This window comes from Patagioenas fasciata, chromosome 3, assembly GCF_037038585.1.
Source record: "Patagioenas fasciata isolate bPatFas1 chromosome 3, bPatFas1.hap1, whole genome shotgun sequence".
NCBI classification, from domain to species: domain Eukaryota; kingdom Metazoa; phylum Chordata; class Aves; order Columbiformes; family Columbidae; genus Patagioenas; species Patagioenas fasciata.
In genome coordinates, this window is record NC_092522.1 from 27,335,935 (window position 1) to 27,359,914 (window position 23,980).

At 37.6% G+C, this 23,980-nt stretch overlaps 1 protein-coding gene across 17 annotated transcripts in view; it reads left to right on the forward strand.

The window, feature by feature from the left end:
• Positions 1 to 23,980, forward strand: part of ESRRG (estrogen related receptor gamma) — a 403,168-nt gene that overhangs the window by 289,103 nt on the left and 90,085 nt on the right. For all 17 annotated transcript variants that reach the window (XM_065834216.2, XM_065834226.2, XM_071805980.1 and 14 more), the window contains one exon: positions 478 to 594. In XM_065834216.2, coding sequence (XP_065690288.1) covers positions 478 to 594 — 117 coding nt within the window. The remainder of the gene's footprint in view (positions 1 to 477; positions 595 to 23,980) is intronic.

Consider the following 23,980-nt stretch of genomic DNA (forward strand, 5'->3'; position numbering starts at 1 on the left):
TGTAGTACCCGTTACAGTTGATTGTGCAATAAAGCACAATGATCTCCTTTCGTACTCCAGACAAAGAAAGACTGATGAAATTGGTGAAAAAAAAGGAAATAAAGAGTGCTCAGGCTAGGAGCCTAAGCATGTGGCCTGGTACAGACAACCAATGACAAAATTTCTTCCTTCTACCAGAAGGAACAACCTGCATGAAGGATTTTTTAAAGACCATGGATGGAGCCAGACACAGACTGACATTAATTGTGGTTTTGTATATTTTTTAATACACCTGTCTAGATTTAAAAATTCAAAAAGCTCATCCTTTAACTCAGCCTTCTATTTTTATGTGAAAGGTCTCTCCTTTCTATAGCATTGTTTACTCTTGGTATATTCCAAAATTAAACAGAACAGCAATTGTATGCATACTTCAGATTTCCATTGTGTTGTTTAGTCAATGATTCTGAGTACCTCTCTCTTCCTTACTTTCCCTTACAGGTAACATAGAATACAGCTGCCCAGCAACGAATGAATGTGAAATCACAAAGCGTAGGCGCAAGTCCTGCCAAGCCTGCCGCTTCATGAAGTGTCTAAAAGTTGGCATGCTGAAAGAAGGTAAGACTGATCAAGTCAGTATGTAGCTCTCTGAAAACACATGCAACAATTATAGGGCAAGCAGGAAAGAAGAGAGATGGGTAAGTGTTCTGATTAGTTACTCTAAATGCAATTTTGCTGTGTATTTGCTCTTTCTTGACAGTCTGTTTCTAAGCTCGAGAATCAAGGTGAATCTGTGTAGAGTTCATCTTCTGTGGAGTATTTCTTTGTGGGATACAGCAAAATGTACCCCAGCATTCAGTCTCCTTCAATAGGTAACTTATAGAATAATCATCAGAATATATCCTCTTATTTTCCTTAAGACGTGAACATCGCGAATTCTCAAAGATTTCTTTCCTCTGTTACTAGTCTGTCCTAGGTCTGGCAGAAATACACACGGTGCCTTCTATTTCCTATTTTAACTTGGTCTTCACCAGGACAATTGAAACAGTTATTTCTCAATTAAACAAGTATAAATCTTGAGTATGTCTACTGAAGTTATTGTAACTACACTGGCACAAATAATGGCATACAGAAGAGGAGAATCCACCCTTCTTTGTTTGGTTGGTTTTTTTTAAGCATATGAGAACCCTGGTCCCTCACTGTAAGTATGTACTGAATTTTTAATTCATCAGTTATATTTTGAAGATAATAAATAACAGGTAAATATAAAAAAAATGTTACCAAGAAACAGTTCTGTCTCATCTGGAACCTGATTTGTCTACATTACAGAAAGGCAGTTCGTTAAATCTTGGTTGCTTGCCATGCACTTCTATTGATGTTAACATATATGCAAAAATACACTTTTATATGCATGAATTGTATCCATTATTATTGTAGTGCAGTGTTATCTCCAAGAAAAAAATAATAGAAGATGTCATGGACTTGTGAACTAGATAACCTTTTAAAATATAATCAGTGTAATATTTTCTAAATCTTGTCTCTAGTGGAGAGTATTTTGTGGTAAGCAACCACTTTAAAGTAATCCCATAGCATTTTGTTTTGTCAGTGCTTAATAAGTCAGCTTTAATAGATGGCTGATTTTTGCAAATCTTTTGATGGTAATTTAAAATGGGTTTAAGTACACAGGCGTAAGGGTAAAACGCAAGAACAACATAGACTGGTGGAGAGTTGATGGACAAATTAGGTCTATCACGCACCTACAGACATATTCTTATTGGATTATACTTACTAAGAATAAACCTTGTTCTGTGCAACTGCTTTGGCAGATGCTATGATCCTGTGAGCCAAATCCTGCTGTCCTTAGTCTTACTTGAGCAAAACTCCTGTCAGATTCAGTGGGGATTTTGCCTCAGTAAGAGTGGCAGGATTTGACCCTCTCTTCCAGTGGTGATGGGATGGTTCCTTCCTTGCCAAAATTCTCTTGTAGCTGACCACTAGAAGCAGTTATTTCAAGGTGAAACTGTAATGTTTAGATATACTGTAGAAAGAATGTCTGAATATGGCACCTTTTGAAAGGGACTGTGCTGCTTAACATATTTTTTAGTAAGTTAAGTCTCCATATCACTGGTAATCTACTGTACAGATCTCCTGAGCAATTGTTTGGAAATAGAACAGTGGTACTAAGAGTACCTACAGGTCAGTTGGTTTATACCTTTTAAATTTTGAGGACACCATTGCATGTCCATGAACACAAATAACTAAAAATCTACTGTGTGGCTTCTGAGACTGCATGAGGAAATTAAGTGACTCTTCTACAAATAAGTAATTATGTCAGTTACCAAAATTGTATGCAGATTTACAGTGTTTCTGCACATGATTTTGGTAACTGAGGTAATTAAGTTAAACAATTCAGCTGCACATTGTGTATCAGATTTTTTCTGTGGATGATCGTTGTCAATGAGTGCAAAACAATTCCACAAGCTTCCATAGTCAGAATTTCATAAATTGTCTTCCCTCAAATGTACATATCTTTTTCTGAAAGTTCCCCAATGACAAAATAACAAATTTCTATGAAAGCTCCTCTGTTAGTCCCACTCCTGGGCATATCATGGTTTTTTACTCTTAGAGTGTGAGTTTTTCTGTCAAAACACATCAGAATTTCTGCTTTTTAAAAATTACTGAACTTCTTCATCTAGGAGACAACTTATCTTCTTTTCAGGTATTGCTTACTGACAACCTGAAAGAACCTACAAGGGTATTTTGTTTTTCTGCCTGCATTAGTGGCCAGTTTTAAAACCATATTGATTCGAAGTATGCTTTTAAAACTGTACCTGAAATACAGAGATGTTTTTTCTCTTGTTGTTTTTGAAAGGTATTTTTGGAGACAGGTATTACTGTTTTTACCTATGGGAAGGGCTGGAGATGAGTTCTTGGCTTTGGCTTTGACAACATCCATTATGTACAGAATGTGAAGAAAGATGATATACTTACTACTTTCATGTGTAAAGTGGTGTAAATTTATTGATTAGTATGGACTCAGAGCAGGAATTATTTCAGCTCAGTGTGTCTTAATGTTTCTTTATATACAGACAAGGATTTCAGTCCCATGCAGCATGTCAGAGATCATGGCTGCAGTAAATCTATTCAAATGTAAACCTGTTCAATTCAATTACCAGTTTATAATAAAATTTGCTGCTACAGCCTCCACGTTTGTCACAGCAGTCTCTACATGCTGATGGCACAGCATGCCTGGAAATTGACAGCCTAAATCTATTTACAAAAAAATTTAGTTGCAGACCTGAAATGAAATCAAGTTTAAGCAGCTTTGAGAGGAGCATCATATTCCTTACAAGAACTTCTACACATCTGCCAGTGTGCATCTTCTTCAGAAATCTTATCCTGTTAGTGGGGAGTTTTATTCTAGAAATTTTCCTTGACAAAGTTTTTAAATGTAATCCTAGGTGAAACAATTATCAGACATTGCTCTTCCCTTCACATTTGGAAGGACCTCATTACATTGTCATTTTGTGAATTGTCGTATAAAATTCATTATAGAAATCACAGTGCCTGGAAGAAGATCATGAGTTTTATTTTATCTTTTAGGGGAAGGTCTGAAAACCACTTACAGCAAATGTATAGAGTGGCTTCTCTTACAACAGCTACATGCTAAATCATTTATTGTGGGAAGATAACGGTGATTTTCATCCATCATCCAGTGTTCCTGTGAGAGATCTAGTGTTGGAAGCTTTGAGGCTGTGTCTTGGGTCAAACCCTGGGAAGGAATCAGATTTCTGATCACACAAAATACAAAATGGAATGGGGAATTTTTGCACTTATTTTCAAGGATGTCAACAGGACATGGCCAGCAACACTGAGATCAAGATTCTGAACAATTTAGAAGCTGTGGGCCAGAAGGTGGAGAAGGAAGGGTAAAGCAATGTCATACTGGGCTGAGCTGGCATGGGATTGAAGTCTTGGCTCCGATCTGCATCTTCTGTTGAGTAGCACAAGAAAGTTACTACAGACTGATCCAGAGGAACGCTTAGTTTCGGTTTAGTCAATGGGCTTTTACTTGAAAACATAAGTGTAGGTGTATGGAGGGTTTTTGAGTTTGTGTTACGCTTCATACTGAAGCATTTGGCAGATGCTGATGAGCTTTTAAGCACATGACAAATATGTGGGTGTCATATTTTTGTTTACTTTCCTAGGTAATGGTTATTAGCAGCACAGCATAATACACTTTACTCGAAGAAGAAATTTTACTTATTTTGATTTTTAATTTTGTGTGTCAGTATTGTGAACAAGTAGATTTTCAAGGGTCACAATTGGTGCTTCTGAAATAGTTTCTTTGACTGTGCTTATGTTTTGGTGGATTCTCTCAGATTCGTAAGAACGTGTGTACCAAAGGCTCTTGTGTAGTCTAGGGAGAAACTTTTCAAAGGTATCCTTAGTGATTTATTTAAATAATATTGCAGTTGCTAAATAGGGGTGGGGGAAAACAATTCTTCTAAAAATGAATGCACTAAGACACTCTGGAGTTTTCAGTTCTGTTGATTTATAATCAGTCTTTTAAGTTTGGCCTTTCAAACACATTGGAAGTTGGTGAGTAGTTTAGTTCAGATGGTAGACTCAAATCCATATTCTTGTGCAAGATTGTGTGGTTTAGTTATTTTTTATACAGCTGTTTAGGGGGAGAAAAAAGGGGTTGAGTTTCTGCTTTTCTGAGAAGGGAAATTGGACATAAACCACATAATTTGATATGGGAAATCATGGGTAGATATCAGACACTTTTTTTTCCCCCCTATTGCTAGTTGGTCTGGTTGAATTCTACTTTTAGTATACTGCTAATACTATGCGCCTTTTAATATTATCTGTGGGACTACTTACTAGCATGTGTCTGTCTTAGAAGTGTATTGTACCACAGATCTTGCTGAGAATAGCTGCCCATGTGAAATAATTCCACTAGAGTAATTATTCCAAAATAAAATTGCTTTTTCTTTCAGATGCAGTGTTCATGTAACTGTTTTTTCAATAGGCTATTCCATATGCTTCAGTTTTCTCTGTGGAGGCAAAGTCACAGACTCAGTTTTGTCTGTCCCTATATTGTCGCAAGGTTCAAATTTACAGTTCAGAGGGGAACCTACTGAGTGGCACTAATGCAGCTTTTAGACTACCTGAAATATTGTATCCTGTCTTACCTCTTACATTTCTGAGCAGGGCTAGTTCATACTTCTTACAGGCCTGTTGACACCAAAATATCTCCCATACATCTCTCATCTCTACTACCTCGATGTTTACAGAATTTTTGATGTGTTGCTTGCAGTGGCTGGTCAGCATTGCATGTTATTTCAGAAAGTGTAGTTCATAAGTAGGTGATACTTAAGAAAACAAATCTATTTGAAAAGTAAATTATATTATAATGATGTGGCAGAAAATGTGGGTTGTTTCACATATGTTTGTATTTTCCTGATGAATGGATGGCCTTTACAAATTATCATCAGCCACTTTGTATCCAGTTAGAATAAGCATTATGACAGAATTTCAGCTTAACTAGTCCAGGAGGCCAGATCCTCACCCTAGTATTAATGGAAGTTGGTGGAACTACATTAGATTGCTGTTCATTTGACAGGTTTAGCAATCTATGCTATGGGGAAATCAGCAATATACCTTTTTGTGTCTCTGAATCTTTACTGTTGCTAGTATGTTAGCAGTCATTCAGGCTTTAAAAATGAATCAAAACTCTTCAAGCTCAACATCTGGCAATGCTGACTTTAGTGTAACCCTTCCCATTATAGTAGTGCACTTATGTTTTTCTTACACTCCTCGCCAAGTAGCCCTTAATATTTCTCATTCATTAGTTGGCTTGGGTTTGTTTTTTAGAAAGTGGCTCCAGCATCCCTAGGGCAGTGTTAAGGCAGTAATCAGAATCTGCCTTGTGTATAAAGAAATTCTGTATTTTAAGTTTTTTTTTTTTTCTTTCAGCACTGATCTGAATAAAAGCACTTGCTGTCAGTTTGTATGTTTGAGCATTTCAGAGCATTGCAGTACTGTAACCAGAAGATTATTACACATTAGTTCAACTTTGTCTTAACGTGCTGAAATTGGGGTTCTCTAAAGTGTTTTTTGCTTCACACTTTGAAAGATTTCATTAATTTAAATATAAAAATACCTTTTTAGAGAGGTATGTGTATTTTAAAGCAAAAATTACTGAGTGTATTTTGCCCAGATTACTGTATGAACATCTTTGTCTTGTGTTAAGTAGCGGATCGGATTAAATTATCATATTGATCCTTTCTGGTTTTGACAATCTATGAAAATGAATCCGATACAGCAAGGAGAACAGGCAGCTTGAGTTTACTCTTATGTAAAGAGATGAATGATATGCACAGGAGCAGATTAATGGATTCACTCTCAAAATAATAAATAAAACTAAGCAATCCTCTTTATAACTAAAAATGTGTTATCACCTATGTTTTGAGGCTAGTGAAAAAACCTGCTTAATAGGATTCCTCCTAACAACATCTCCTTTGAAAAGACCTGTGCGTAAGACATTGCCAAGGTAAATTTCTCTCACAAGTCTAATACCATTAGTTTGCCAAGAAGAAAGCAGAAATTATTGTGGAGGAAGTTTTAGTTTCTGCTGCCTTCAGAAATTAGAACAAAGGGAAGGAGAAAGCATTAATGGTATTCAAAGAAAATATTTCTGCACAGGATGACAGTTAATAGAGCAGCATTGACCTCAGCGGTACTTCTATGCTCTCTATTGTAATATTACACTTAAGGAGCTCCTTCGTTAATGCAGGATATTAAACAAAGCTCCTGTGTTATAACATCAAGAAATAACGCAGTGTGTCTTCTGTTTAAGTCTATTCTGAATATCAACCCTTTTCTAAGTTTCAGTGTATTAGGGTGTTTTGTTTCTCATGCAGATATTTTTTTGGAAGTGTATCTCTTCCTCTTCTTTTTCCCCTTCCGCTCCTTTCCCTCTTTTCTTCCCACCTTTAATTTCTCCATTCCCATCCCTGTTCTTTCCTCCTTCCCCCGTTTTATTTCACTCTTCCCCCTTGCTCTTCTTTCATTCAAACTGTGCTTAGTTTAATATACATTGGGACCAGTTAAATCTCCTTGGAAACAATAGAAACTAATCTCTTAAGAGTTGTTGGTGTTCATAAGTAGACCTCTTTCCTCCTAACCAAAATGTGGCCTGATAGCCCAGTTCACACATTAGAACTGACAGCCCAATTTGTCTGCCCTAAACCACGGCTCATGACTATCCAACCTCTGTAACTGATGAGGAAGGACAAACTATTCAGCTGCAGGTTAGTGTTTATAGTCAGCTCAAGCAACTAGCATTTCTAGTTATCCATTAAAAAATACTCAAGAAAAAGCAAATATTGGACATGTGGATATTCCGTCTGGATTTAGAAATCACATGACAGTACCTACAGCAAAGACCAGCTGTCGGCCTCCTGAGAAGTTCTCACGGTGCTTGTGTTGCAGCGTTGTGCCAGCCTGGTTTATGTTTTGCCTCTAAGCATTTTTGGTCTCCACAGTCTCACTGGGAATGAAACGGAGAAGTCCCAGCAATTCACCAGACTCAGTCTTTAAACAAAATTTATTTCTTTCTAGATACAATTTTTCTTTTGCAGTTTTGTTTTGAAGTTGTCCCTTTATAAAAATACTCAACTTTCATAACAGAGGGAAGTATGAACTGAGTGTTGAGAGCAGTATTGTTTATATGTCTTTGTTTGAGAACTATTTACGTTTCTTGGCTTTTCACAGATTTGTGAATGTACTTTCTTGACACCAGCATCTGCAGATCTGGGGTCAAAGCTGTTTGCCAGCCCACTTATCTGCAGCTTCCGTAGGATGAGATGGTAGGGTTGATTCTGCTCCCACACTCATCACTGGTGAGAATCGCGGTGACTGCAGTTATTTGCAGGGTCAGACAAGCATCAGCAAAGAATGCATGCAGCCTACAGTTACTTTGTCGTTACTAAAAATAGTGAGTTTGAAAGATTTTGAATGAGATTAAAATCTATGATATTTTTCTTAGTGCACATAGCTTTTATATTACTTCCTCAGAATTAGAAGGACTACGTTCTGCAGATTCACAAGTCTAGTTAACTTGGAATACCATTAAAAATTAATCTCTTTATGATGAGAAAATATTAGTACAATCTGAGGTTGTTAACTGAACATCCTCATTTGACACATTTCTTCTTTTGATCCTAAAATAAGGACACAGTATTTTTCTAATTTTCTAATATTTTCCCATTTTTCAAAACAGATATTCTGTGGATTTAGCCCCTGCAAACATTTGCTTCTACGCTGAAAGTACAGTGGCAGCAATATAAGTGATAGGAGAAGGTAGAGACAAGTCTGAAGTATGTAGGACTGTGTATGATTTGGCATCTTTTCCCATGAGCTCCCAGACAAATAGCTGCCTTTCATTCTTGGTCTCTGCCACCCATAAACACATACATCAATATGGCACTGCCATTTATTGCAGAGTGCTTGAATTCTTGTACATGGGTCCTGCCCTATATTATATAGGGGTCATTTTGTAAAGGGTGTCATCCCCTACTTGAGAGGAACAGGCTTAGCATCTCAGGTAGAAAGTGTGTTTAGCAGTGATGCATATGCCTATCTCTAAAATGCCACTTTGGAGCCAACCCGTTTTGGTGTTTTGCTTAGCCTTTACTTGGACGGCACTTGCATCTCCTCAGTAAGACTTTAACTCTGTAAACTCTTAGTAGAAAATCCAGGATGTATGGTAGGATTATTTGGGGTGAAGTGCTGAAATGATGTGGGTGCTGCAAAATGGAACCCATGTGTCAGATTTACAGGCAGGCTTCTACTGCTTGGGATGGATCAGCACCTAAAAGCTTGTAGGTTGAGGAACTCTCCTGGCCTCTTCACTCAGCCAAAGCAAGGAATGTGATGAGAAGCACTAAAATTACAATTTGCAGTTGTTGCCTCTGACCACCTGTGGTGCTATCCCTCAAATATTTCGCAGATCTAAATATCTATGCTGTCGTACAAAAAAAGAAGTTCAGTGCAACATTGTTGGGACGTTAATGTAGCTAAACTACAGTCTTCTCTCTGGTCACTCATTGTCTGTCTTTAAGCTGGAGGTGTTGTTACCAGTGGTGAGTCTTTGTCACTTCTACTCACTGAGTCACTATATGAGGCTAGAATATTTTTCATTGCAGTTTGTAATGTGGCTTTTGTGGTTAGAAGTCAACAGCCCGAAATCGGAAGTACCATCCTCAGTAGTGAAATGTCATTACGTCAAATTTTGTCATGCTTACTAATTATTCTTCTAATAGGTCTCATCTAACCAACCTTTTTACTTTTTTTTTTCCTTCATTTTCTTTTTATTTTCTGTGTGTATTTATATGACAGAAAGGGGAAACTATGAGAGGAGTCTGTTTCCCTCGTAATAGGGACTTAATATAGCTATTAATCTTTATAAATGAAAAACATTGCTTTATTTTAAGCCTCAATAGTCTTTTATTGGATTAATGATTCTGGAGAAAGTCAAACACAAGCTACGTTAAATATATTCACTTACTGAATAATATCAATATTTTCCTGTTTGCTCTTTATTGTTCTAACAAAGTTGATATGTTTATTTGTTTTTCTCTTCTTAAGCATCTGGTTTCCATTCTCAGAATCATCAGGTGTAAGATCAGATGTCAATTTGATTTACAGTTTTTAGTGTAGGAAATCCAAAATCAACACTGGTACAACTTGCTTGCGTAGGATCTCATTGCAGTCCATGTGGAAACAGTTAATAATTTAAAATAGTTAACTTAGAAAAAATAAAATACTTGCTAATAGAAAGTGTGCATGATACGGTTCTGTAATCAGCTTAACTCCAGTCTGTGCTCTCAGTGGCAGAACTGTTGCTGTGCTGCAAGTGTTTTGTTGCAAAACTGCTTGACTAACAGGAGAGAATGTTGGCAGCTTGCAGCATGTTGTGCACATGCAGGCCCTAGAAATCAACAAATAACACAAGACCATCACCCTTGTCTTTTTGTCTCCTCCTTTCCTTTTTCTAGCCAAGAGAAAGTCCATACAGCAGGGCTGTTCTTGTCATTTTTAGTCAACCATATCAAAATTACGTAGTGCATCACCATTGCCCTTTGTCTCTTTCTAATACTTCTCTTTGGTCCTGTGGGTGACTGACTGAAGAAGGGCTTTCCAGGTGGGTCATGTCTCTCGTTCTGCTCTGAATCAATCAACAGATCTGTCTTATATCATGTATTAAACAGTTGTTAAAACATGTATTAAACATGTTGCTTTTCATGACAGGCTGACAGATTGGGTTTACAGTGGTGTCCAGTGTCTCCATTTTCTGAATTCCATTTCATTTTTGTATTTTCTGTAATTCAACGAAAGCTTAAGAAACAGGCACCTTAGATTTCCTTGTGTGGCCAGTCTTGGGATTATCCACTGAAATATGAGAAGGGGAACAGATTTGTCATAACTCGCTAGAACTATTACATTTCTGGGTATAGTTTGTGGGATCAGTTAAAATGATTTAAGACATGGCATAAATATAGTATGGATCCAAGCTGAGGATACCTGCCCAGGATTGCTAGGAGAGGTCTTGCTCTGAACCGATTTTTAAATTCACAAGCCCGTTCCTGCTTTCCCTGTCTAACTTTTAATGACAGCTCTTAAGCTTCCAGTTTCAAGACAGATGAGAGTGCTAGCTATTGGAGCAGAAAAACGAATATTTGCCTTAAAAAGTAAAATGCTGATTTAAAATACCTGTTTTAAAGTCATGCTTTTGTGAACTCTCGCTTGAAGATGTACTAGAAAAGTTTCCGCTACTTTGTACCTCAGGTAAAGGATCAGGCTGAGAAGGGAAACTGTAAGTCAGGGGTGTCAAACTCATTTTCACGAGGGGCCACATCAGCCTAGTGGTTGCCTTCAAAGGGCTGAATATGATTTTAGGACTGTGTGAATGGAACTACTCCTATATTTATGCTCTAGGTGTAATTCCCTTATTATAAAGGGCCTGAACAGGCTCTTCCTTTTCAACATCCCTGAAGAGTATCACCCCAAAATACAAATCTCTATCTGTATTCCGGATAAAAAGAGAAGTTGGAACACCTTTGAGGCTGGTGTGTACAGGTGTAGTCTTTGCTGGTGCTTTTTGTGTGACAGCGCATGTCACATGCCCCTTTGCTTGGTGTTGGGTGAGATGCAAGGGAATGCAGTAATCAGAGAACAAAGCCACAGACTAGCTAAGATGGCACAGGATTCTTCTTTCTTCTCTTTTTGTCTTCTCCCATTTTCATGATTTTCTATTCTTTTTCCTCTTCATACCACAATTGGAGCAGAAGAATTCTGATGAGGAAATAGTTGCTGCAAGCGCATATCCTTCAGGCAATCTTTTTCTGGCCGGGTGGGAGAGAGAATCGTTAATTTCTTGAGGTTCTCATTACTTGACCCGCAATATTTTGTGCGTACTAGTCAGGCTGAATGACTGTATTTCCTCCTGGGCATCCTGGTATTGCTGGAGATATCCATACTGGCAAGATACTTCAGCTCATCTCTAATTAAAATACTTGTTATGAAGTATTCTTAAATACGGCTGCTTAATGAAGTTAGAAAAAGCATTTGGATGCAGAGTATGAAGGCTTCAAACGTTGGAGTTCCTCTCTAGGGAGATGCGTGCAATCAGAAAGCATTCTGAATGCCAGCCATCCATTCCATTTTGTTCCCATTTGTTTCCTCTAATTTCCTGCCTTTTTCAATGCTGAAATAAGTCCTCTTTCCCTCCTCTCTGCAATTCCCTCCCCCTTTATGGGATAGCCCATGACACGTGCCTCTAAAGTGGCTTCTTGGGAATTTGCAAGTCTTTGGATGTGTTATCTGATTAAAGGGATGTATGTGTCTTTAATTCTCATCTGCATTTCCACCTTTGACCCCATCTGTTAAAGTGGAAAGGAGTCGAGAGTCAGCAAAGTCCCAGATTCAACCCAGATAACCTGCAGTGTGCACATTTGAATGCTTTAACTCTTTGGTTGCCCCTGAAAACCACATGCTTGATTAAGTGACAGGTTTGACTGGAAAATGTGGCAGGTCTGATATGAGGCAGGTGAATTGTTTGTTTTGTTGATATGCCTAAGGTAGGACAATTTTGTTCTGGCTTCACCTTTTATATTAAAGAACGAATGAACGTATATAGCTGTGTGATACAAACAGGTACAATATATTGTTTGTGTGTGTTTGATTTCTCTCTCTCTTTTTAATAGACCAGTGTCTTGCTTGTAGAACAGGAAGGAAAGTTCATGCCCCCATATCCATTACACATACTTCCTTTTTGAATAGCAATCTGAGTTGCGTGGTTGGAAATGATGTTACGGTTTTGGATGGGAATTTTAGATATCCCTGAGTAACACAGAAGAATTCATCCCATTGAAAGATTAAAAAGCAGATGACACAAGTGTCATTTTCATTTGTATTTTGCTAATATTATGCATTTTCTACAGAACAATGTGATTGTGACATTTCCTGTGCTTTGCAGACAAATAATAGAATACCCCAATACACTAGAATACTGCAATACATTTAGACCTCTGTATGTTTTCATCTTTCCTCCAGTAGTTTTCTAGCTTTCAAACACTCTTAAAACACGGATTTTTCAGTATCTCAGATTTATCCCTATTCTCTAAAAGCTAGAGCCAAATTATTCTCCCACTTACATCTGTTCAACTCTCATGGTTTCACTTACGCTGCGTGGCCGTAACAATGCAGAATTTGTCCTGATCTGCCCTTGTTTTTTTGCTGGAGAACACGCACATGCAAAATGATCATAAGCACAGTAAGTTGAACTGCAAATAGAAAAACAAATGTATATATTTTGTGTGTGTATATACACAAATAGAGAGAGATAAATAGCACACAGATAGGTTTGATAGTATATCTACTGTACATAATATTGTAAATGGTATCTTGCTGTGCTGGAATCTAGGCAATATGAGTTCAGTACTAAAGTGTTCAGGTTGCACCTGAGCTAGCTGGAGCCTGCCAGCCTCTGCAAGCCCACTGAGAGCATCTGTCTCGCCACCACCTTGCTCACGCTGTGTCCTCTGCAGGCTCTCCGATTCTTCCGACTATGAGCATAAATCATCCACCTGTCAGGAGCTCTAGCTGCCTGGATTATGCAATGCCCGCCTTCATTTGGAGATGGTGTGAGAAGAAGATTGCGGCAAATGGTTTGCATTCATTTTAATGCCCTTCCGGCATCTCTTCTGCTTTAATGAGAGTTCAGGGTGGTGATGACTCCCTGAGACAATGAAAGTTCTAGAGACCCAAGCTTGCTTTGTACATTTGTATGGCCTAGTTCAGGGTTGTTGTCTTTCCCCCCCCCCCCCGCCTCTCCCATATAAATGAATGGCTTAAAAGCTGAGGCAGAGAACTGGTACTGCACAAAGCCAGCTGTCCGCAGCTCAGTTTCTTGGCCTTGTAATATTTCTCTCCAGCTGAGAAATGAAGAATTTAATAATCAGTCATGTTTAATGTTGATTGTCCATTTGTGCTGTCTAAAGCTGTGTAACGCTTAGACGCCTTCGCTTAACTGTTTAAAAATCCTACCTTTTCAATTTATTCAGTTACAGGTGTATTGGATTACTCTATCAGGTGTGGAATATCATGTCGTATAACCCAAATTTAAAATACAGTTCCTTCGTATAAAGTTCTCTCACTAACAAAAAAAAAATTGACTGTCTGTAAAATTGTCTTGTTTCAGCTTGTTAGACATGAATTAATTAAATTCCTTTTTCACTCATAAATTTAATAATGAATTATATGCAGAAAAAATACGAGTATCATATTTGTTCACATGTGTAAACAGGAGAAAAAAATGGAGGTTTTAAGACAAAAGCAGTGCAGGTCCTTTAAAAGGCAAATATTGAAGGCGATGAAGGTAAGTTGCACCTTCACAGCTATAGTATCTGTCTGTCCCTAACCTCAAACAAATTCTACCAGATTCTTGCAGGTACAGCCTTTAGACTGTAACCTTATATGACTGTCAACCTCATGTTCTTACTTGCCCAAAAAACGCTACATAGTACTAGTACTAAAATACTTAGTTTTAATACTAGTCAGTAGTTAGCAGAGAAAGTCCACATGTTTGGCATTTTAACGCTACAGGTTCACTGTTTTTCACAAATATTTAAGGACTCAGTCTTGTTTAATAACTTGGAAGAACACTGAGCTTGTGCAACAGGATTTTTCTGTAGTCAGTGCATCATGAGCTTGTCAACAATTTATTCAGATAATATTTTAAGTGTTCGAGTATTTCTGTGATTTAGGCACTAATATCCCCATTTTACAGTAGTTAACCTAAGGCAAAGAAAATAAAAGTTGCTTAGTAAAGATCACATGTGGTGTTAGAGGCACTGCTAGAAGTGGAGCTTCTGCTCTGAGGTTAATGTGTCATTCAGCCTGGGACTTCAAAGTCCAGCTGTTGCCACCCCTTTCTCATCCAATGATTGAGAGAAAGCTTTATTGCTTGTTGGTCTTGGGTTTTGTATTTCTTTTTATAACACTTCCCTTTATATGTGGATTCCTCAATCAGCCACTGATGAAAAGAATCCTAAAGATGAAGTCAATTTAAGGCCAGCTTTTCTCAGCAGGAAAAATAAAGTGCTCTGTTTCAATGTACCTGTATATTTCGTGTTGATGTTTATGGAAGGTGCTTACACAAGTGCAAAGGAATCTCTGTTGCCAAAATATTTTAATTTTTCCTCTGGGTGAAAGTTTCCTCAGCTGACCTGTCCCACTGGTGGCACCTGAATGTGGAATACATAGAGTTGCAGTGTACGAGTCCCTGAGAGCTCTGCCAGTAGCTGTGTTCTCCCTGCTTGGTCTGAAAGCCAGAGAATTACATGCAACCTGGTCATACTTAACTAGGGCCACACAGAGCAAGGGAGATTTTTTTAGTAGCCTGTTTGGGAGAGACTGAAGACCGGAACGAATGAAGTGTGTAGACTTTGAGATCTTTACTGTGAGCCTTATTTGCTTCTGGTAACAAGCTAACCTCCCATGCTATTCCCTCCCCCGTCCAGTTTTAATTTGATGGAAAGCCAACAGTGCTGCAGTTTTATGCAAAGTCTCTAGTGAACTCAAAAAAGATTATTATTTCTCACTTTGTCTTTACAGATAACTTTAAAATTTTAAGCATCAAAACGCAAGATTATCTGAAGACACAAATGCAACATAACGCTGACAAAATCAGATGAAAAATCTCACTCTTTCAGCTGTGAAGAAATTAGACTTATCATCAGAAAAGCATTCTCTTTTCATTTTCTGAAAGGTGCTTTTTGACAGACCCTTTGCAGTGGACGTCATGCTCACAAAACATGCTGTCACAGGGCTATTTGAATATGGTGACAGGCTCATTATCATGTTGAAGACAACTGACAACACTGCAGACTAGAAATGGACAGGCTTGCCAATCAGCTGTTGAAAGGATTGCAGTTGAAATAGAGGTTTTTTTTGTTCTGGGAACAGTAGTACAAATTGACTACATTAATTCTTTTTATTATAGTTGCACACACTGTAGTTAAGGGTCCGTCACTGTTTCCATTATAAATCCCTGTTTTCAGGGGTTTATTAGTAGACCATGAAAAATGGTTCCTGTTGAAATTTTGCATTAAAAATATATATTACCCTAACAGAACAAAATTTCTGTGTTAACTGTGTGGAGGAGGTAGGGCAGGGAAGAGGGATTGACTGGTTTTTAACTGAAAATTGCATAAAGCTGAGTGCATTATTATTTTTATAGCACCCAAGATTTCTAGTAGTGTTATAGACAGGCTTGTGCTTCAGGAGTTTACAGTTACAGGATGCAGTACTGCCAACACTTATTATGGGATTTTCCTGATACTTTCACTAGAATTAGTAAAGCACCGAACATTTTCTGCAGTAGTAGGTATTTGTAGACTCAGGTTGAGTAGTCAAACAAATCTTGAACTTTTTTTTTTGTAATATAACAACTTTGTTCTGTTTTGTTTTAATATTAATCTGGAATTTTAAATTATAACCCAAGATTAAGGGAATTTTGCATATGTAATAATGGTCCAATTTGAAACTATGCTAGATTCCACCAAGATACTTACCAATTTATGTGAAGTGTGGAGTTAGGTGGAATTTGTCTGCTTTGAATCCAAGTGGTAGTTCTGGAAAATCCTACTCATCTTCTAACCATGGAATTTCCTGATGTGCTCAGGTCTTGGAGTTCATGCCATTGGAGTTCCTGTAATGCCCTTCAAATTTCTGTAGCCATCTGCAGTGGCATGCTTCTGTGCAAACACAGAAATACCTGGGTTTTCACAGGTCTGAACAGCTTACTAGTTATCATCTGTTCAACTCTAGAACCAAAGATGTTTCTCTGAGTGCCCTGAGAGCTTGATCTGGCGGGTGTTCTCAGAGCACACCTTCACACCTCAGCAGGCCCATACAAAATACAGTTTGTCCACGTTGCTTGCTTCTGTAACATACTGGCGATGCCACTGCTGTGCCTCAGCAACTCAAGGCAGGCCACCGGGATGTGAGAAGGGAGAGAGGTGGTTTCTGCATCCAGGATGATTTCTTTGTTTTGTCCAACAGTTTTGCCATAATACAGAATGAGCGTTTTCCCAGGAGCTGCGATCCCTTCGCATTCCTTCAGAGAGAGGAGAGCATTAAATCCGTTTAAGTGCTCTAAACCCGAAGGAACTGATGCTACTCTATTTTCTAAGTGCAGAAAGCCAGGTTTGCTGGAGAAAAGGCTTGGTGACCTACCTTCCTGCAGGAATAGGAATAGGTGACTATGAATGCTGAATGGAGCAAGACATTTCCAGGAAGCCTGTAGGGATAGGTCTGGAAGTCACTTAAAAATTGACCATACAAACTAGATGAAGGTGGCAGCAGTGTGTGCACGTTGGCTTATTTATATTTTGCCCTGAGATGCCCAAGTTCCCTGATGCTCTGCACATGGAACCTGGATCTCTTTGCAGGTTCCAACTCTGTTTGGTTTGTCAGATGGAAGAAGCTAGGCATTGTGGTACGTAGAAGGTAAATATCCTTTTGTTAGATTGATTTTTAAGTGTAAAGTGAGATGTTGAAATAGAAAAAGACCACATGTAGACCTCTCAGATATTAAATTATATTAACTAAATTTGGTGTGAGGCAGATCTGGAAAGAAGACACAACTTGGCCAAATGTATTTTGCAGAGAGCTTTTCAAGGAAAAATAATTTTACTTGAAGTTCTGTGGCTTCAAACATTTGCAGGCTTAATTGATGCTCATTTGATTACTTGATTTCAAAGTACAATCAATTTACCTTAATGCGTATCAGTGTTCTCACAACTTCGATGATTGCAAAATTGTAAATGTGAAAATGGAAGTCACTTTTGAAAATTAAGTCTGCAGTCCTATTTGCAAAGTCAGAACTGTGACTCTCATGAGTTACAGCCCTACAGAGCAGAGGACTATATCGTCATATTGCCGCAGCTATTATGTCATCAATAGTATGAGTGCTTGAAATGTTTAAAACATTTCCTGGTTCTCTGTTGAGGTCAGTCTTCTGTTTCTAGGAGGAAACTTACTGAAGATACACCAACTAATGCAGGATGTTAAACCTAAAAGGTAGTGTTCAGTTGCACATTCTTACGGACAAATTTTTTTCCTTTCTTTTTATGAAATCAAGGCTCCGTTAAATTCAGTGACAAAGCTGCTGTTGATCTGGGCATAGCCAGGTTTTCGTGGAGAGAGTAATTCTAGTCGTTAAATCAGAGGATTGAAATCAGGACCAATTTCTGTTCCAGAACAAGTCACTTCTACTTTGTGTGCCTCCAGCAAAAATACAGTAGATAAAATAATACGGAGCTATCTCACTGGCATGTTGTGAGGCTTATTGAATTAATATTTATGGAACACTTCAAGATTCTTTGATAGAAAGTGCTATATAGCTGCATACTATTACAATAAAATCCTGAAAAGCAAATCAATCTGGAGTTAGTCTTATCTCATCTAGTTATAACTAACTATTGGAGCTGTCTATCATGTTAAAGAAAAAAAATCAACTTAGAAACAGATGAGAAGTATTTAAAAATCCCACAATTATGTGAAAAACTCTGGGCTTAATATTTCAATCGGCTTTTAGTTTTTATGGTGAAAGGCCCTTTTTTAATACTTTCCCAGCTATATTCATAGTTGAAACCAACCGTAACGTAGTAATTCTATGTGGTTTGGGAGAGTAAATTAATATTTTTTTCTGATGCTGTAAATTGCTTCACGGAACACACATCCTACACCTAGTCTACTAGACAAGTAAATAGCATTGTCTTTTTAGCGTTGTTTCTGATGATTCCCTGTATGAACAAGTAGTATTGATTCGTTGATGCAGGGGTTTTTGTTGACTAAGTATTTTTATATTTGCTTTGGAAAAGAAAACAAATGTTTTTACCATTAAAAGTTGTGTTGATTTGAAACGAGCTATGCATGAGGGTGGACTAATTACTTAATTTTTCCTCTTATCCATCAAACTCTCATTACCTTAAGCATCCATCTGAAAACTTAGCAGAAGTCCTGAACAGCAGTCTTTAAAGAGTGTGTTATAAACAATGCTGCACAGAAAAAAAAAAAAAGTATGTATACTGAAGAGACATTGGTTGAATAAAGTTATTCATATTGTGCAACAAAGCAGCTTGTCAAATGTGCAGCTTAATTTTGCCGATCACCAAGTGCTGGAAGAAAACTCTGAAATCTAGGCTATGAAGCCTGGAGGATATTGATGTTTTAGCAAAACAGCACAGGCATGGAATTTTCTTTTTCCCCAGGACTGACCTAGTAAATTGTGCAAGCACCAGGAGAAATTTTGCCACCTGTCCCTTATAATCAAGCCCTGTCCCTCACTTAGTCTCATTTCAGTGATATAATTAAATGACACCATTTTCCCATTTATGTTGCATGAACATGCTGCCAGAATCCTATAGTCTTATCCAGGTACCCGGGAATGTGACTTAATTTGTTTCATCTAAAGCCAAAAAAATAATCATTTGAACATGGTCCCTTGCCCTAATAGCTAACCCAGCACGGTATATTAGAATACTATTGTTGCAGCATTCATTGCAAAAATCAATAATCCACTAGATGGAGCAGAATAGAAGTGTAAAAACTAAGTTAAGTCTGTTATTTTAAGAAACAGAATTGAGTGTCAAAGTGGCAGGACCCAGACAAAACAGCAGAAGCACGCAACAGAGTTATTTTTGCAGTGCATAGTTCTTTAAAATCAACTAGCTTTACAGTCACTCATGGATTAATGTTACGGTCCTCATTTGGTGGTCTCTGTTTTTGTATAAGCAATAAAATGAGGATTCATCTCTGCTCTAGAAAAGAGGATGATGATAAAAGTTTGGGGAATAAAGAGTTGCTTGAAAAGATAATTTTTTTCCCTTCCCCAAAGCAAAGACCATTGGTTTTTTTTCATGGAGGAATCAGATCACATCATTAGACAAATAAAGGAATCATAAGATTGAGACTCAGGTAAATAATAGAAGGAATAAGTTCATAAAATATCCTGAAGTTCATGTCATTTGAATCTCTTGAACCTTTAAAATAGGGCTTGAAAGCCTGTTAGATATTGGAAAACAGTAAGATGAGCATTTCTGATTATACTATCACTTCCAGCCTTGTTATCAGAAAGAGTCTTGTTATGAAAGACAAAAATGTTTCTAGAGTCATGGAGAATTCAGCACTGCATGCAGATAATATGCTATAAAAATATGTAAAAATGCAGTCAGTTCTTTGTCTTTTATGATTTGGTTTTGGTGAACAATGTGACATGTGGATAGCACTGTTTGGTTAGGTTTGGTTTTTTTTGTTAGTTTCTGCAGCAATCTGAAGTCATGATCCCTCCATACAGAGATCAAAATGCTAGTGTTGACGTAACTTGCTGTATTTTTTAATCAGTGACATTCTTTTATTTCTCTCTATCAATCTATAGCAGGTTGCGTGCTGAAAAGAGAGAAATGCGAACTCCACTTTTAGACTTCGTTGTGTCTTTGAATGTTTAGAAGGAAGAGCGATAAAAAGTAAAGCGAAAAGAAACATAAATCTAATTGTATTCTGAGTAAATAAGACCACAAGGATAATGTCTTCAAAGCTGTGCACTACATGAAAAGTTCAAGCACTGCATGGGTATTCTCACATGATTAAGATTTTCCTTCAGGTGTTTGGTCAGCTGAGATTCCCTTAAGTTTTAACCTGGTTTTGCCAGCAACAAACATCAATGTTATAGTGGTTATTATCCAGAAGTTGTTACGCATTATTTTGTGGGTAAGCTGAATTGTCACAAACATGGAGATTTTGGCTCTAAAATCACGATCTTTTTCATATAAATAAGCCTTACATTAATATCCTCATTAAAGATTTGCAGGTGACATGATGTTGATGGCAGTCTTACCAGCAAGTAGATTGATGAAGATGTCAGAAAAGGCTCCAGTGGCACAATTCAGCCAGTTTCTGCCCCCAGTGTACCTTGGACATGACCTGTGTATTCTGACCTAGGTCTCCCATAAAAAGGCAATATGAAGTGGCTGGTTGATGGAAACATGAAAGAGAAGAATTGTTCTTGGTGCTTTTGGAGTTACATACTTTGCAAACATGAGGAAAGATATAGTCAGTGTTTCAGGGAAACGGCTATCAAATTTGTTTTGCTGACATCTGTAAATGCGCTGCTTTGCTGTCTAAGCAAGGCTTTGAACCAAGGTCTCCAGAGATGAAAGCCTCAGGCATTACCCAATTGCAGTATCTCACCCTCAGCTTTGTATTTAATAAAATGCTTTAGAGAGATGCAGGTGAACTTTATTTGCTTAATATTGATTGCTGTGCCTTCTTTGAACAAAGAATTGTAGGAACTTTGATAAATTAATTTTAAAAGGTGTCCAGTTCCATAGTATCTTCTGCATATCTCTGTGGAGGTGAAGCTGCGTTCAAGTCAGAACAGGTAGACCTCCCACAGAATAAATGTAGAGGGTTTTTTTTGTGGTTTGTTTTTATTTTGTTGTTGTTGTTCCTTTGTTTGTTGGTTCGGGGTTTTTTTTGTGTGTGTGTTTTTGTTTTGTTTTTTTTTTCTGTTTTGTTTTGGTTTTTTCTTTAAACAGGAACTTATAACTATTGCAAGCTTCCCATTCTCAGCTCTCTAACCACCCCCAAATACTTTGGTATATCATGGCAATACAACCTGAAGTTTTTTTCTTTCCTTGCAAAGCATTCTTAACTGAAACTCTAATTTTCATGATGAGGCATATTCCTGTTACTTCCCATCCTAAACTACTGCAGATCATTGAGAGCTGTGTGCTGGATTTCTCCCCATACTTAAGCTCTTTTTTCCAAGATATGATTGATTTGTGAAGTACTTTTGGATTTGCTGTTGCTACCAAAATAGCAGGTGTTAACATTTGTAGACATGCACACACTTTGGGAAAAACCTGAACTTCTTCATTACAAGGTGTCTTTTCTTTCTATTCTTCTCCCTTTCCTCTTACAACACAAGTAGTAGTTTTGTCTGTCAACAGATGTCTTTTTTATTTATTCCTGCCAAGTGTTCACGTACCCATTTAATTTAAATCAGTACAGTATGTATAGAATGAATATCAGTTTTCTCGGAAGTGTCAATTTTAGTCAGAATGGCTGATAATCATCAAGCTTTCTTAAAAATGTGAAGCTGTTTGGCTTCAGTTTGTTTGAACTGATGCATCAGCATGAGCCCATGGATTACAGTTCACAAAGGTCTTTGTGTAGTACAGTCATAAGTTAGTGCTTCTCTCTTTCTTCCTTCCTATGTTGACCAGCCACCAAGAACCTTCCAAGGTCGTGTTGGGACAGGATATGTAAGTGAACCAGGACCTGTGCAGGAGACTTGTCACCAGTGCTTTTTAAAAAGTATCGTCTTGGTGCACATTGGTTGTTACATAGTCTATAAGTAATCTATTCAGCTAACTTTTCTCTTACTTTTGCATTATAAAAAATATTATATGAGCCTCAGCTCCTTTATTTTTCCTGTCCTCCTCTCTTTTCTCAAGGACATCTGTGCTAGGACACTGTTCAGAACCCATGAATGCCCATGGGCTGGTCTCATGTTAGTGAAATGCAGAAGGTGTCCATGCTCGGCATGTCTGAGGGAACGTAATTTTAATCTCAGTTTTATCCTTTTTGATCAACAGTTTTGATGGCCACAGAGGGCTAAGATCCATGAGTGGAAAGTTCTACAGGGTGTCACTGGGACGGGGCTGAAGATAGTTATGAAGATCATGGTCTCTAGCAGGCTTAGGCCACAAGGAAACCACTGGTTATGTGAATGAGGTTGAGTGTGGAAAGGGCATCAAGTCCTCTCAAATCTCTTTTTTCCTCTGTGTTGGGTAGGGAAGAAAAGATTTTGCCTGTATTGAGGGAAGATTAGAGAAATGAGAGAATTCTTTGTCTAAAGAACAACAGGGCAATAACCATTTAGTCAGTTTTATGTTATTAGTTTGAAGTGTTTATTGCTGAACTGGGGAGTCTTACCCATTGTCTACTGTGTGATAAAGTAGGTTGCAGATGGCTTTGTCACACCCAGGCTTGGGAAAGAGCAAATGAATTTCAGTGAAATTAATTTGTGTCTCGTCCTCAGTTTGCAGAACAAAGTTGCAAATTCAGTCACAACTGATGATATAAGGTGGATTCAGCTTGTTGCAAGTGTACACATTTGCTACAATACGTAAAACAAGACGTGGAAGCTTAAGCGCATAATTCTACAATACTGAGGAATATGTTTTGTCTAGTAGCAAAGTATACACTGGGCTACAGAAAAGGCTCAGTCTGGTGTCCTTTGTTTACAAGGGCTCACAAAGTAACTTCTATTGAAGCTGGCAAGATACACAGGTGAAGGGGGGTTCGTTCTCTTTTTTGAACAAAAGCATCAGGGATAAACAAAGCAGTGACAGGAAAAGAAAGCTGTATGTTGAAGCAGTTTTGATCTGTAAGAATAGAGGCTGGGAACCTGTTTAGAATATTTCCATACAATTAATTAGAGAAATATTTCCTGAACGTTTCTGTTCAGTTCTCAGAAGAGGGGTTTTTTTTAAGCAGTTAATTTTTTGTGAAAGAACAGTTTTAACCTGTAGTTAAAAAAACCCAACAAAACCAAATAGGACCAATGTTAAAAAGAGAAAAAAAAAATAAAAACAAACCAAAAGAAAAACAACTTGAAAAGATGATAAGACTGAATGTTCTGCTTCGATTGTCCTAACAAAATAGAAACTACTTAGGAAAAATGTTTTGTAGAAGTATACCATTACACACTGAATTCTGTGATACTGTTCTGTGGTTTTATTTGTGTGGTTGCATGTGGTTTATTAGTTCTGCAGTGCTTGAAAGTTCTGCTCAGAATTATCTTGTTAGAGGAGAAGAGTTACTTTTAAATTGCAAAACTAATAAACCCCATAGAAAAAAATAGGTCTTAAATAAAAGCATACTTGCTCTCAAAGGGAAAGTGTGTAGTAAAAGAGAAGTGTTCAAAAGAAACATTTCCAGGTAAATATTTATTTGCATATTAATAGTTATGTGCAAGGAATCAAAGAGGAATTAAAATCATAATACGTGATAAATAAGCTACCCTATGCAGCATGGTTGAGGGTCCTGTACTTAGAAAAAACTATTTTGCAGAAATAAAAAAAAGTTAGATTTTTCATAGCCATAAGTACTGCATCTATTCTCTAGTCAGTGTATACTGATAACCAAAACCCCAGTGCTTGATTTCAGTGATGTTTAATGTCCCACATGAAATGCAAACTCAGTTTGCTGTACTATACATATTATATGAAGGCTTAAATAGCGAGAGAACAGTAGTAGGTCATCTTTTGTTTTTTAAATTATTATTCTAATACCCTGACTTGGCCACCAAACATTAATCGCTATTGTCTCTTGTACAACAATAACTGTATGTTTGAATTAT